Source organism: Natator depressus, chromosome 4 (assembly GCF_965152275.1).
Source record: "Natator depressus isolate rNatDep1 chromosome 4, rNatDep2.hap1, whole genome shotgun sequence".
Classification (NCBI taxonomy): domain Eukaryota; kingdom Metazoa; phylum Chordata; order Testudines; family Cheloniidae; genus Natator; species Natator depressus.
In genome coordinates, this window is record NC_134237.1 from 108,354,127 (window position 1) to 108,368,684 (window position 14,558).

The following is a 14,558-nucleotide window of genomic DNA, read 5'->3' on the forward strand; positions in this document are numbered from 1 at the left end:
CCCAGGCCTCTCTACCTGGAGAACTTGTAATATCTCATTGCCCCCGTTAGGGTTCCTCTCAGAACTCTTTGTCTGGAGAAGTTTTCATTGTTCAGGCTCTCTGGGAGCTCCTTCTATTCAGAGCAAACCAATCTCAAAAGGTAGGCTCAACCAAAGGTACCCTTTAGCCATGTTTCTCAGCTGGGGGGGGGAGGGGGAGGGAGGACTTCTTGTTTGGCTGACATTAGGAAGTCCACTAGGTCCTTGGCAATACCCTTATCTCCCTCAGAGAAATATGAAGTGACCATAGCCCGAGGTCCCCCTTTTTGTAGGTAGCCCATACAGTGCGCGTAACCCTCCATAGTCAGTGACATGTCATAATTTACCACATAGGTGGCATTCAGATGGTAAAAGCCTTTTACTGCCTCTAGGCTGGTTAACAAAGCCAGGATTTCCCCAGAAATAAACTCTCTTACTGTGGCCTCCTGATCTGGAGAGGAGTCCTTCTGAATGCATCTGCACGTACACCCTTCAGAGTTAAAGATCTCTCTATCCAAGCTCAGATCGCTTCCAGGACTTCCAAAGACCAGGGACTGTACTGTTTTGCCCACTGCTTTCAATACCTGGCTTAGCAACACTCACTTTTGTTCTTGCTATACCCACACTATCGTGTGGATAACATTCAGCAGGTTAGGACCATTTTTAGCTTCCTTTTTCCTCCGAGAAGAGCTCTTCTTTTTAGCAGAGGTCCAGTTGTTGCCCTGCTTTGCCACTATATCATGATCCTGGATTTTTAGACGCATGGTCAGGCAGCTCTCTGCTTCATCAGTGGCTGTATGTCCCTATCCAAGCCATCTTCCCTCTGTACTGGCTTCAGTCCACAAAACCCCAGCTTTCTCCTTAGCCAAGTTGGACTTTGACCCTGGCTGGACCTTGATCAGGTTTTGGAGCTTGGTCAGCTCCTTTTGCAGTAGTAAGCACTGCTGGTCCGCTGTCTCCTTTTCAACTTTGAGATGGGTCAGTTCTTGCTCCTATTTTAGTGCTTACCCTACAATCCTTTCCCATGAAGAGCAGATCTCTTCCAGCTCCTGCTGGTATTAAGCTACCTATATCCGTAGTTCCAGGATTTCAGCCTGGTTCCGATCAGCCGTAGCAGCCTTCTCTTCTAGCTTATCCCAGTCCTCTACAGTAGAGGTCTGCTGTGTAGCTGAGGGGCTACTGCTATTATTGCAGCCTCTGTTGTACATGGGAACTTACTGTTTATGCCACAGGACACCCACTTCTTTATTAGACTGCTACCCACTCCTTTCGGGAGGCCTTTCTGGGTGCCTAGCCCATCAGCCAATCCACTGGTATCCACACAAGCCTTGGGGTAATCTCTGGTCTTAGTCTCTGGCTCTTTTCCTAGTATGGTAAGCTGCTCCTCTAAGGCCTGCTGGGTCCTTTCTCGAGTCAGCTTCTGTTGCTGGCTTTCTTTCAGAATTCTGCTCAAGGAGAGGGTTTCTCTCTCCTGTATCTCTATTTTTGTATGGGCCCACTGGTCTCTATAATAGGCAGAGCATTCCCTCTCCAAAACAAGCAGATGCTCCAACTTCTATCTTTTAGGCTGGAGACCTCCTACTCCAGGTTTCAGTTCAGCTCACCTCCTTCACCTATCATCTTTTGTGTAGCCAGTGTCTCACTCACTAGGCAGACATGTTTTGCTTGCCTTGGATACCTCTTTACATTTGGCCGCCAGCGCCAGCTTCACCTTCTCAAGATCAGCTGTCTCCTGCTTGGTCTGTCCCCAGCTCCTTGTCCAGCTCTTTCACCATTTGAAAACGGATCTGTTCTATTCCCTGGACCTGGGTCTCATAAGCCTTTAACCAGTTATTTAGTTCATACCAGAGAGCATTCATCTGGTTCTGCAGGTTGCAGGGGTGCCTGGTGCCCAACCAAGAGTCCTGACTATCCGTCAGTCATTCTCTGAGCTCCCAGGCCCTGTGAAACAAGTTTCCCTCTGTCTCCAACACCTCCTGTCAGGGAATCCTACTGTCCCTCAGAGCTTCTTACTGGGTTCTTCTCCACAGGAGTCGTTTCAGGGCCCTGGCCTTGCTTCAGTTCCTGCAACACATTAGGTACATTCCCCATGTTCTCTTCCCTCAGGACAGACACTGCAGGCTGGGTCTTCCCTTCAGAAAAAGGGTTGTTCAAGACACACAACTGCTTTCCCATTTCTATCACATGGGCTTCAGTCCTTCCTTGTCTACCAGGTTTGCCAATTACAGGGAGTCCTGGGACTATGATAGTACCACTACTGACTTCCTGAATTAGGGGGGGCAATACCTTCTTATGTGGCCCATTTCCCCACAATGGAAAAAAAACTATCCCTGGGTAGCCTTCCGAGCCCTAAACTGGGTCCCGACAGTCCTCTGTTCTGCCTTAACTATAGCCTGGGCCTCAGCCATTCGTGGCTGGGTGTCTTTATCCACCTGGCCTTCACTGGTCCCAGCAGCCCTCATGGCAACCGGGCTGGACTTACAACCATGGCTTGTATCAAGCTGAATCCATCTCACCTGACCCCCTTGCCCATACTACCTAAAGCTCCCTGGGGCGGGGTCTTCTGACTCTTTCCTCTGTGGCACCTGCACGGCCAGGCCTGGGTAGACGCTGTTTTAGCTGCCAGGCTCCCTGCCAAGCCTAAGACTGGTGATCCTGGAGTTGCTGCTGTTGAAGCCCCTCCCGGGTTTTGCTGTGCTGTTGCTCGGTGGCTTGCTGAGGCTTTGAAGCTGCCACAGTTTGCTGCTGCTAGCCTACAGCTCTTATCAGCTCTTCCATGGTCCCCTTGTTTGCAGGGGCTGGTCCGAACAATTCTACTTCTGGTACCAGTGTAAAGTGGTTGAACTCACCTCTCGCAAGTGCCCCCTGGCCAACTGCGTGTGCCTGAACTCTCTCTCTCTGTTTGTGGTGGGTCTTCACTGACTCAGCCCTCTAGCCAAGTCATACACAGTATGCCTGTGAGATAAAAGCAACGCAACCCCCTTTTGGGGTACTCTCTCAGTGCCCTCCGTAATGTCCCTCTCTGTTTGTCCCTGTTCCGGAATAGAGCAGTGCTCCAGGGCTCTTTCCCTGGAGGCAATGTCTTCATCCTCTCAGGGCCTTTCTGGCTCCAGCTCTTCAGCTGGGCCACTACAGTTCAATCCCACTTCTGGGGTGCCTCAAAGTCCAGGCCACTTTCCCAGTGGCTGCTGGTGAGGATCCGGGCCCGCCCTCTACTCTGGGTGCCAGCCCAGAGACCCTATAGATAGCAGCCATCTGCAATGTCCCTTTAAATAAACTGCATTGCTGCTATAATTCCTTGGGCCACTTCCCTGTGCTCCCGCACATTCTTCACCCTAATCTCAGGGTCTTGTCCTCGTGGAGTCCCAGCAGCCAGCCTGGAGCACCATCCACTCTCCTCAGTCTGGCCCTGCAGCTCGTCTTCTATTAGCCTGCTGGGCCCTGATTGGCTGCTTCCCACAAAGCCACTCTAGGCAGCTTGGAGGACCTCTCTACTGCCCTTTTATGGGTGGGGTGTGGCAGGGCCATAAGACCTCCAGCAGGGGGCCTCAGGACCTAGTCCTCCCCATCACAGCAACTTTAATGGGTTTTGTTACTAAATATTAATATTTAAAATTCACAGGTAATTTTATAATAAACAATGTCCCTTCAAAACACAGTAACTAATATGTCTCAGTCTTTAGGGGGGTTTATTGTACAAATTGTTCTTTTGGTCTAGTAGCATATACTGAATGTTAGAGCTCTATAATTCACCATATATTATAATAAAACTATGGCTCTCTGCTAAAGCTTATCAAGAAATGCCTTTCATGGAACAGCTGAAAGTTCCATCATCTTTGTGTGAAATGACAGGAAGTCTCTAAACAAAAGTAACATAAAAAATGAAGAGGCACAGTTACTGTGTCAATTTTTTGTACTTACGCTTGTGAGTAGATGTTTCAGCTGATCATTAAGAGCAGGACCAACAATGGCACTCAGCTGTACCAAAGCATTCAATCCTCTTTCAAATACTTCACTGTTTGAATGGGCCTTGTAAGGGAGGGGGGAAAATTAATAAACTGCTATCAAACAGTAATTCTCGATCAAATGTGCAAGCTCACTAAAACAGCACTCTCTTGAGTACAATAATTAGTACTTACACAGTGCTTTCCCTTTTCAAAGCACTGAAACTAATGTCTGAAGAGGTTTAGAAACACAAGTACAGCATTATTGAATATGTTAATATCAAGCATGTGTCATTTAAATGCCAATGTATTTTCAGGGGGGAAAAGGGAAACACACCCAACACAGCATCCAATACTGGATGCTGATGGCAAGTTTCAGAAGTTTTTCGGAATGAAACAGACTTTCATTTATTCTGTAGCGTGACAACTAATCATTTATTTATTTGATGGAGAGCAAGCTGGGTTAAAGAAACGATAGTAATGTGACTGTTATTGTAACAGCATGCAGTATCTTTGGGGGAAACATTTTATTACATTTATGTAACCTGTGGGACAGGGAATGTGATTATGTTCTACTTCCTGGGGGAGGGTTACCACAGCTCCTTCACGAATTAAAAAGGGGCCCAACCATATGAAATACTCTGGCCTATTAGGGCCCCATAAGACTGATGGGTGATCCTGGTATGTCTAGTGTGTGTTTAAATCAGTTTGTTGTTTTTATTATGTCTTCTCTGCAATGCTTTCACCTTAAAAATAAATGTGCTTGTTTAGAAAGAGCTGTGTGGTAACTTGTCACTGCTGGCAATACATTGTTCATAGCCCTTGGAGAGAGAAATCAATTTTACCGATGCTGGCCATTAGGCAGACTAGCTTGCTGGGGATATCCCAGTATAAGGCAGGGCTATGTGCCGGCTTAAAACCCCATGTCAGATGGGAGTGGGACATGGGTCCCCCTGCAGAGACTGGTGAAGGCTGCAGACCTGAGACCTGACTGGGCACTCCTGAAGTGAAACATGAAGAATAGAACACAGGTGCAGTTACTCATCTACTGAATCTCAGTTTTAGTCAGGTGTTTACTACATTACCCTATAACATTTTTAAAAAGCATTCAAGAAACGTGGATTAGCTGCAATTATAGTATAGTAAGTAATTTTAGCTACTAAATTGGTAAACCCAGAATAACTATTAATGGTAGCGTTAGGTTGGAAGAAGATATTGAATGAGGTCCCTGCAAGGATCTATTGTGGGTCATTAACAAAATGTGTTACACAGAACAGTCATTAGTGTTCTGTAAGGATCCACTATTTGTTATACTGGATAGTAGTAGTAATGGATGTGTATGAAGTACTTCTTAGGCCTCAATTAGAGAAATGCATTTAGTTTTCAGCATTACATTGTAAGAAGATAACTGGGAAAAAGTTCAGACAAAAAGGATAAAAATTTGAAAAAGTTTGAACAACTAGAACTACCAGAATAGGCCCAGGGAACTGATAAAGGCTATAAATATTACTTGACTCATCTGTAGTGCCCATAACGTGAGGATCTCAAAGAATTCTCAAGTATTAATCCATCCCCATAAAACCCATGGGGTAAATAACAATTACTACCCTTTTATAGGTGAACAAACGGAGGCACAGCAAAATAATAAGTAATTTAACAAGTAATTTAACTTGGCTGAATTCACACAGCAAGTCAGTGGGAAAACCAGAAATATAATCCTGAAAAGAGACCAGGACACAGATCCATGAAGAGAGCTAGGTGCTGCAATGCTGAACCTCTGAGCATGCCTACCAGATCAGGCCCCACAGACAAAACAGGCATTCCTCCGCCTACCTTCCCCTGGCTCATGGATAACAATAAGGCTTAGGTGGGAGAGAGGAATCCAGATGCCTAGAGCGAGGCAGCAGTGTGCTTGCTCAGAGGCAGATACTTACATGCCTAAGGAACTTTTAGTGGAAATTTAGCACTGAGTTTAGGTTCCTACAGGGCTGGGTGGCAGCCAAGTGGGGGGTTTTAGGGATTGCAAAGGAACCTAAATCTGGAATTTAGGTTCCTAAGCATCTTTTCAGATCTGGCCATTGTATTAAGAGTCCCCATACAGGTCCATTCCAACCTAAGACTTTTGCCTTGCCATAACCTTTCAATTCCTTCAAATGAATTACTGTAATACACATTTTTAAAAAGTATGCTTAGTCCCATTTTCTAATGTTATTCCTCTTTCCCCATTGATCTATTCCATTTCATCCTTTGAACCCCTTTAATTTTATTTCAATCCTTCCATAAAACAGTCTTATCTATTTGCTGTGGGTCTGTGCATTTTACCTCATATGTCCCTTTACCTTTGATTATATGCATATTATACATAAAGCACAATGATGTTGAAGTTCTACTGGTGCTTATTTCCCACACTCTGAGTATGTCTACACTGCAACGTAAGACCAAGGTTAATGGGAATCCAGTTAGCTGACTTGTGTTAGGGAACCTTAGGCTTGAGCGTCTACATTATATTTTAACCCTAGGTTAAGAATTTTCTGACCTGTGCTCGAACCTAGTGCTCTGGTGTTCACACTGCAGTGTGCATAGCCATATCAAAGTAATTATATCTCAGAGTCCCTAGCGCACTCCCCCTCCCAAAATGTGATCACTCTAGCCTTAGGAACATGATACACTGGAGGAAAACTTTACTGCCCACCCTGCACATTACCAGGAAGCACCCCACTTTGCAAAAGGCTTGATGGACTCGCTCTCCTTTGCACACCCAGGAGGCTCTCTGATAATGTGCTTGCAGATTGGTGCTCAGAACAGAATAAGTTAACGCTGACCTGAGCTGCCTCCGTTTGCCAACGGGGAAAGAGGGAAGGGACTTCTGTTTTCAATAGAGTGCAGATTCTTGGGATAGAGAGGACTAAGGAAGATGTCCCATGGAATTGTGGGATACTTCCAAATGACTCCCAGGACCTGAGTCAAGTGGGGTAGCGACTACACTGCAAAGTAATAGGGCTCAGACCCTGCTTGACTTGAGCTTGGACCCTCCTGGGTCCCAGCCCTTGGCTAACACAATTGGAGTGTAAATGCAAGGAGTGGTTAGCCTTGAGCCCAGGCTCAAGTACAGGCTTACACTGAGTGTAGACATTCTCTCAGAGCCTGAAGAGTCATTCGAGAGCTGCCCCACTTCTCATGGGTTGCTTCTGTCATCCTAGGACTCAGACAGTTTCCCATCTGCAACACTTGTACCAAACTGTGACCTTTTTCTTTGTAAGAAAAAAATCCAAGACTACAATAAATGAAAAATAAGAGAAACATACCAGAGTAGCCTTTAACACTGGAACGAGTCGAGGCAACAAGGGAATTGCTTTTTCAGTAGCATCTTCAACCAAGAGTAATTCCTTAAAGCCCTCCTTTGATACAAATGTATATGGGTGTTTTGTCTCTCTTAGTCCCTGTTATTATATATGGAAAATATCTTTTCTTAATATGTAACTTTTAACACAACACTACATTAAAACATCAAAAAGTTCCCTCTAGTAGCAATATATTATGTTTTATTGCAGCAGCCATTCAAAAACATAAAAACACACTTACTCCACCATGTGGATTCATCGAGTATATCTCTGCTCACTAAATATTCAGGTTTTTTCCTTGACGCGTGAAAGAATACTTTTACCCTTTTAATATGGTCATTTTCATCAACAGATGTACTTCTTTATCTTCATTCCATCTTCCCAAAGTAATTTCTCCACAGCCCCATGAACAGAAAATAGATGACATTTCTAAGGGATTTCCCCTACTCTTAATGAAAAACAGAATGCAGTACAAGGCTGACACTTTAAAGCGGTTCAGGCTTGTGATATCCTGAATCACAGGAACTCACAATCTATATGGCAGAAATCTTTGATTTGTTCTGTGAGAGAAGGTCCCTCAGCCACTTCAAATATTAAGAGGTTATTTTTTCTTTCAAAAGCATCTAAACATAGCTCAGGTTCAGCCTAGCATGTCTGATACAGGACTCTAAGGCCTGATCTACACTAAAAAATTAGGTCTACCCACCTTCATCACTCAAGGGTGTGAAAAATCCACACCACTGAACGGTGTAGTTAAACTGACCTGATTCTTCTGTCAACCTAGCTACTGCCTCTTTGGGAGGTGGATTATCTACACTGATGGGAGAACCCCTCCTCTTGGCGTAGATAGTGTCTACATTGAAGCGCTGGAGCTGTGCTGCTGTAGAATTTCAAATGGAGAGATGCCCTAAATTTAAGTTTGTAGAGATTCTTGGAATGTCTTTTCAGGCAAACTCCCTGCCAAATGTTGGGAAAACAGGAAATAAGACTGGACACAAAGTAATTTATAGTGACCAGTACAAAGAGCAGAAGGTAAGGATAAATTTGAGCATATTTTCAACTAGGTTTACTGGCTGCTTACTGACTGTAATTCATTTTGATTGACAAGGCCCCACTTCCAGTGAGTAAGATTAACTCACTGAAGAGAAGGTTCTCTTTACATAGTTGGGATGGACCTAAATTTATTTACACACAGGAAACTGGTGACTGACAGGAGAATCTCTGAAACCACAAAAGAATCAAAGGATTCCCTACAGGAGCTGGAGCTCTGAGACCCAAATTCAGCTCTGGATGAGCTATTTTGGCGAATATGCCAAAGGCCTTCCTCTTCACACCACAATGCTATATTCATAGATATTTAGGTCAGAAGGGACCATTATGATCATCTAGTCTGACCTCCTGCACAACACAGGCCACAGAATTTCACCCACCACTCCTAGGGTCCTACCAAATTCATGGTCCATTTTGCTCAATTTCACTGTCATAGGATTTTTTTAAATAGTCAATTTCATGGTTTCAGATGTAAACATCTGAAATTTCAGGATGTTTTTGCTCAGTATTTTAGAAAATTTACCACTGGACAGAGCCCTAGTCTGAAATATTTCAGGCCTTTAGAATGAAAGTGCTGAAAGGTTGTAAAGGGACTGAAAACAGGATTTGAACTGAAATCCCTATGCAACTTTAATTATAGTGGTCACTCCCCAATAAAATAAAGTATTATTATGAACAGCAAAATCCACAAATCTTTTTGGTTCTTGTTTGTTCAGCAACTTTCCATTACTCTCTCCCATAACCCAAATTACAGAGGAAGATTATTTTTAAAAAAATGTTCAACTGCTCAAATTGATGACCATCTTCAAATATTATCTTTGTTTATACTATGTTTATCACTGTGGAATGTAACTTGGTTAGATTAGCTTCTTGGGAGCTGTAATTCGCTCCAATTTGAGATCTTTGAGGGCTCAAAAACAAATATATTGCCGCTAAAGGTATCTATAGAAACTGACAGTGACTAATTGTAATAAGATAACTGAAAAATAACTGTTTTGGCTGAACATTACCCCTCAGTTGAAAGTCTGTTTCACACTAGGGATGTACTATCTTTTAACAATGACATTTTACAATATCTCTGTGGGTTTATTAAAAGCTTACTCGCTTTCAAAATATTAATTCTCTTAAAATATTGCTGGAAATCCATCACAGAGTTCTCATTCCCTGGGAGAAATGTCTCCAAGAACAATTTAAAATAATATTAAGACACAAAACTATTCAAATAGAGCAATACATTATCACAACCTCCATAAAGAGCTATACTGAAATTTTCCAGTTCTTTAGAAAGCATTATTAGGACAAGTATTTACTGGGCCTATATAAGGTCAAAAGGAGAGTTTAAACGGATTACAGAACAGCATTGTCATCATTTGATGTACAATGCATAAAATACAGACTCTAATCTCTAAATCATACTCAAAATAGGCCAGATGTGGCTATATGCTGGGAGTTTATGTATTAATTTAACTCCCACGATAGAATAAGACTGTACACAATTTAAGATTTCTAGCCCTTATAATTGTGAAGAAAATCTTCCAAATAAGAACTAGTAAATCCCTGTCTTCCCGAGTTTGTATACAGATAAAACAAAGACAAATGGATTCCAGGGGAAGTTACCTCTGAAACATAATGACAATTGAACACCACTATTATTAACTACTGTTCTTTTCCACAGAAACATTTAGCTAACATGCTTATTTTTTGTTCTTAGATTGATGGGAAGGAAAGCTACAGCCCTCTATAGGCAAGAAAAACGCTGTACTGTAACAGTCCTTTCTGTTCCTGATTTACCCTCTGACTGAATCCTATTCATGTGATGTTTGCAAAGGGTAAAAAGGAAGAAAGAATGAACAGCTGTTCTGCTTCACTTCTCCTTTCATATTGGATTGGGAAGGTGGTTTTACTTGAAGTTTTCCCTCTAGCCACTAGCATTTTTGGTTGCAATTGCTAATCAGCAGCCATTAGGTGCTTCATCTTCCTTCCCCTCTGCCTTTCCTAGTTAGTGTAGCAGAGAGTATGCAAAAGAAGAGAGCTGGGAGGAAGATGAAGAGAAGGACAAGATGATCCAAAGCCCAAAGATAGAGAGAAAGGCTTCTGCTGATGCCACTAAAACCTATCCCTTAGGCCTTCACTGGGGAAGGTGTGATGGATTAGTGTATGTCCGTACATAGCTATATCAAAACTCCATCTCGGAGTGGGGATTCCAGAAGTGTTAGTAAAGGGCTAATAAAGCACAGAAATCAAGAGTCATTAATCTGGATGGTTTCCCATTCAAAAGGAAACATCCTAAGACAATAAGCTAGCTGCTACCCAGTGGAACTAGTTTTCCTAGGTGAGTCTGTAACCAACCATCAGATCACCTGATGAGGAACTCAAAGCCACTGAGGAAAGTCACTTGAAAGGGGGGACTGCAACCTTATAATGGGAAGGCTCTCACTGACTTTTGTTGGGGGCGGGGAAGGAGGGAAGAGGAGAAGACCCTGAAAGGACTGACCCTGAAAGGACTGACCAAAGGACTCCTGGAGTGGTGGGGGCACTGGAAGGAGAGTTTTGCATAAAAGTTTTTGTTATTTTCTATAGAGGTATCTCTCATGTGCTTTGTTTGTGAGTAAAGTACAACTGATTTAGCAATTCTGTTGCAAAGTTTGTGTGCCCCTTGCTTTCACTGTCCTCTATTTGCTGAAGAGGGGAACAGTAATCCAATGGATCCACAACTTCAGTACAACTCTAGGAACATGCAAGAGCTATCGGGGAGGCTTGGAAGAGCTGGCACTAGATTCAGGGCCTAGGCAAAAGGACCGTAGAGTGCGCATAGAAGCCTAAAGACAACACCCAGACTCTCTCCAGTCTCAGCCTGCCTACGAGCACCTGGGATCCAATGATTGGATCCAGATAAAGGAGACTAGTGAGTGTCCATCAGACGCAGCTCATCCAGTAATCCAGAAAGATCCACTAGCTACAACCCCTAAGGAATGTAACTTTTTGGATTCCACGCTGAGGTAAAGATGAGGTATAACAGTTGGGAATAAAACTAAGAGGGGTAAAATAAGTGTTCAAGTTCCTTGGAGGTGTTTGGAAGACTACAAAGTATCTGCTTCTATGCAGGTCCTCTGTTCCTCCCCATCTTTCTTCCCGTGAAGGTTCCCACTATCCAGCTGGTCTGGACACTGGGAACTGGATTTGCCTCTAAATGCTCAACGTCTTAATATTATTTATTCTTGTAATCTGTGTAAGATTTGAATTTGGGTGTCCAGAAAACCACCAATCATGACAGTTTCTAGATATCGGCGTGAGTTGGCACTTGACATATGAAGTAATAAGTAAACAACTGTTTTAGTTATTGTAGTTATCAACATTCAATTACCCACCTATTTGAATAATGCATGCCAATTTCATTTTTTGACCTTTGCATGGCAAAAAAAGCTTTGTATTATTCTATAATTATTCAAGAAAAGCAAGTTTACCTCAGCTAAAGTAATAAGAAGAGGATCAAATGGAAGAGTTTCAGGAAGACATTCCCACTGTAATTTGTGTTTTACTGAGCCATGAACCAACCTATCATGCAGAACACAAGTTAGTAAATGGTACAGAGAAACAAACAGCATATAACAGTAAATTTCTTTAACATGCTAGTCATACCAAAAGATCCACAAATGTTTTGAAAAAAATCACTATAAAGGTATATATACCCATCTAATATGCACTGCCTTCCTAGTGAAATGCACAGCCCTATTTGGGCAGAACGCTATAGCGTTTTGACACAACATTACAACTCCTGAAAAAGGCAACATCTAAATTCTTCAACAACCTGTAAATATAGGCTAAAAATAAAATAGCTGTAAATAATAATTATTACATTATATCTATCTATCTATCAACACCAACTGTTTTTCCTGCAAACTTAATGTACTGATAAAAACAACAAGGAGTCTGGTGGCACCTTAAAGACTAACAGATTTATTTGGGCATAAGCTTTCATGGATAAAAAACCCCACTTCTTCAGATGCATGGAGTGAAAATTACAGAAACAGGCATAAATATACTGGCACATGAAGAGAAGGGAGTTACCTTACAAGTGGAGGTACCCGTCTCTTCATGTGCCAGTATATTTATGCCTGTATCTGTAATTTCACTCCATGAATCTGAAGAAGTGGGGGAGTTTTACCCATGAAAGCTTATGCCAAAATAAATCTGTTAGTCTTTAAGGTGCCACTGGACTCCTCATAGTTTTTGTAGATTCAGACTAACATGATTACCCCTCTGATACTTAATGTACTGATATTTATCAAAACAAAAAAGTTTTCTGTTTATATGGATATTTACAAGATCAAACTTTTTTTTTTTTAAACTAAGTCTATCTGTATTTATGCTAGATCTAATTGGTTCTTCTTTAAGTAGATGCAATCATGTATTCCACTTAGACGTGCATGCACTCAGGACACCAGAGCTGCAGAATTTTGCCTAGCAATACCAGCAGAAGGCAGCATTCACGCCTCTTGCTCAAAGCCCCTCCTCTGGCTATATGAGACAGCACCACCTTGACACGCCTCACTCAGTTCCTTGTTACTTCCGTGGCCAGAGTTGGAGCTCTGTGTGGTTCTTAACCTCACAACTCTCTCTCTGTGACTTTTTTCTAGTTGTATATATTAGTTAGTAACCTTAGTATTAGTTAAATTTAATGTTAGTTAATTTAGCTAATTATTTTCCTTGTGATGGCCTCCCCAAGAATGATCCCCACACCCAGTGCTTGCTGTGCTTGGGCGACGCCCATGTCAAGGAGTGGTGTTCAATTTGTAAATCATTCACAAAACAGACTCAGGTGGCTAGAGACCTTTTCCCAAAGCAACATCTGCTCGAACAGGCCATGTGGCCTGTTCCAGCACTGAGGCCCATGCTGGATCAGAGGTCATCCTTAGATTCTCAGGGTGCTATCGTTTTGTGCTCTGGAGTCAGGGCCTCTCTAAAAAGATGGAGGAGCCATTCCCCATTGAGTGCACAGAGGAAAAGATCACATAAGAGTCTCATGGAGATTCTTCTGCTTCCTCCAGAAAGAGCATGCACTGGCATGCAGGATGGCACAGGTGCCTCTAACCACTTCCCGGGACTGCACAGGAAGGTTAGAAACGCTGTACTGTCAACACCAGTTCTGGCCCCAGCGTATCTGTTGAGTCCAGCACCAATGAGGACAATGCCAGCACGGACTGTTTCCACATTGACAGCATATCAGGCAGCAAAGGACCACCTCTGCCTTTCCTTCCCGACCTCTCCCTTGGTCCAAGACTTTACCAGGGCTACATCATTTATAGCCCCGTTGGCTGGGCAGACTGCTGAATCTTGTGAACCTGGGAGAATAACATGAGGGGGAAAGGAGTCCAGGAGAGTTGGCTGTATTTTAAAGAATCCTTATTGAGGTTACAGGGACAAACCATCCCGATGTGTAGAAAGAATAGTAAATATGGCAGGTGACCAGCTTGGCTTAACAGTGAAATCCTTGCTGATCTTAAACACAAAAAAGAAGCTTACAAGAAGTGGAAGACTGGACAAATGACCAGGGAGGAGTATAAAAATATTGCTCGGGCATGCAGGAGTGAAATCAGGAAGGCCAAATCACACCTGGAGTTGCAGCTAGCAAGAGATGTTAAGAGTAACAAGAAGGGTTTCTTCAGGTATGTTAGCAATGAGAAGAAAGTCAAGGAAAGTGTGGGCCCCTTACTGAATGAGGGAGGCAACCTAGTGACAGAGGATGTGGAAAAAGCTAATGTACTCAATGCTTTTTTTGCCTCTGTCTTCACGAACAAGGTCAGCTCCCACACTACTGCACTGGGCAGCACAGCATGGGGAGGAGGTGACCAGCCCTCTGTGGAGAAAGAAGTGGTTCGGAACTATTAGAAAAGCTGGATGAGCACAAGTCCATGGGGCCGGATGCTCTGCATCCGAGAGTGCTAAAGGAGTTGGCGGATGTCATTGCCGAGCCATTGGCCATTATCTTTGAAAACTCATGGCAATCCGGGGAAGTCACAGACGACTGGAAAAAGGCTAATGAGGTGCCCATCTTTAAAAAAGGGATGGAGAATGATCCTGGGAACTACAGGCCAGTCAGCCTCACCTCAGTCCCCGGAAAAATCATGGAGCAGGTCCTCAAGGAATCAATCCTGAAGCACTTACACGAGAGGAAAGTGATCAGGAACAGTCAGCATGGATTCAC

The 14,558-nt window shown here is 43.2% G+C and overlaps 1 protein-coding gene across 3 annotated transcripts in view; it reads right to left on the bottom strand.

Moving 5' to 3' along the window:
- PACRGL (parkin coregulated like) overlaps positions 1-14,558 on the bottom strand; it is a 33,587-nt gene that overhangs the window by 5,313 nt on the left and 13,716 nt on the right. For all 3 annotated transcript variants that reach the window (XR_012639355.1, XM_074951608.1, XM_074951609.1), the window contains exons 4-6: positions 11,818-11,908; positions 7,268-7,402; positions 3,940-4,047 (exon numbers count right to left, since the gene is read on the bottom strand). Coding sequence is in view for 2 of the 3 variants with exons in the window: in XM_074951608.1 (XP_074807709.1) it covers positions 3,940-4,047; positions 7,268-7,402; positions 11,818-11,908 (334 nt within the window). In the remaining variant the exon portion in view is untranslated. The remainder of the gene's footprint in view (positions 1-3,939; positions 4,048-7,267; positions 7,403-11,817; positions 11,909-14,558) is intronic.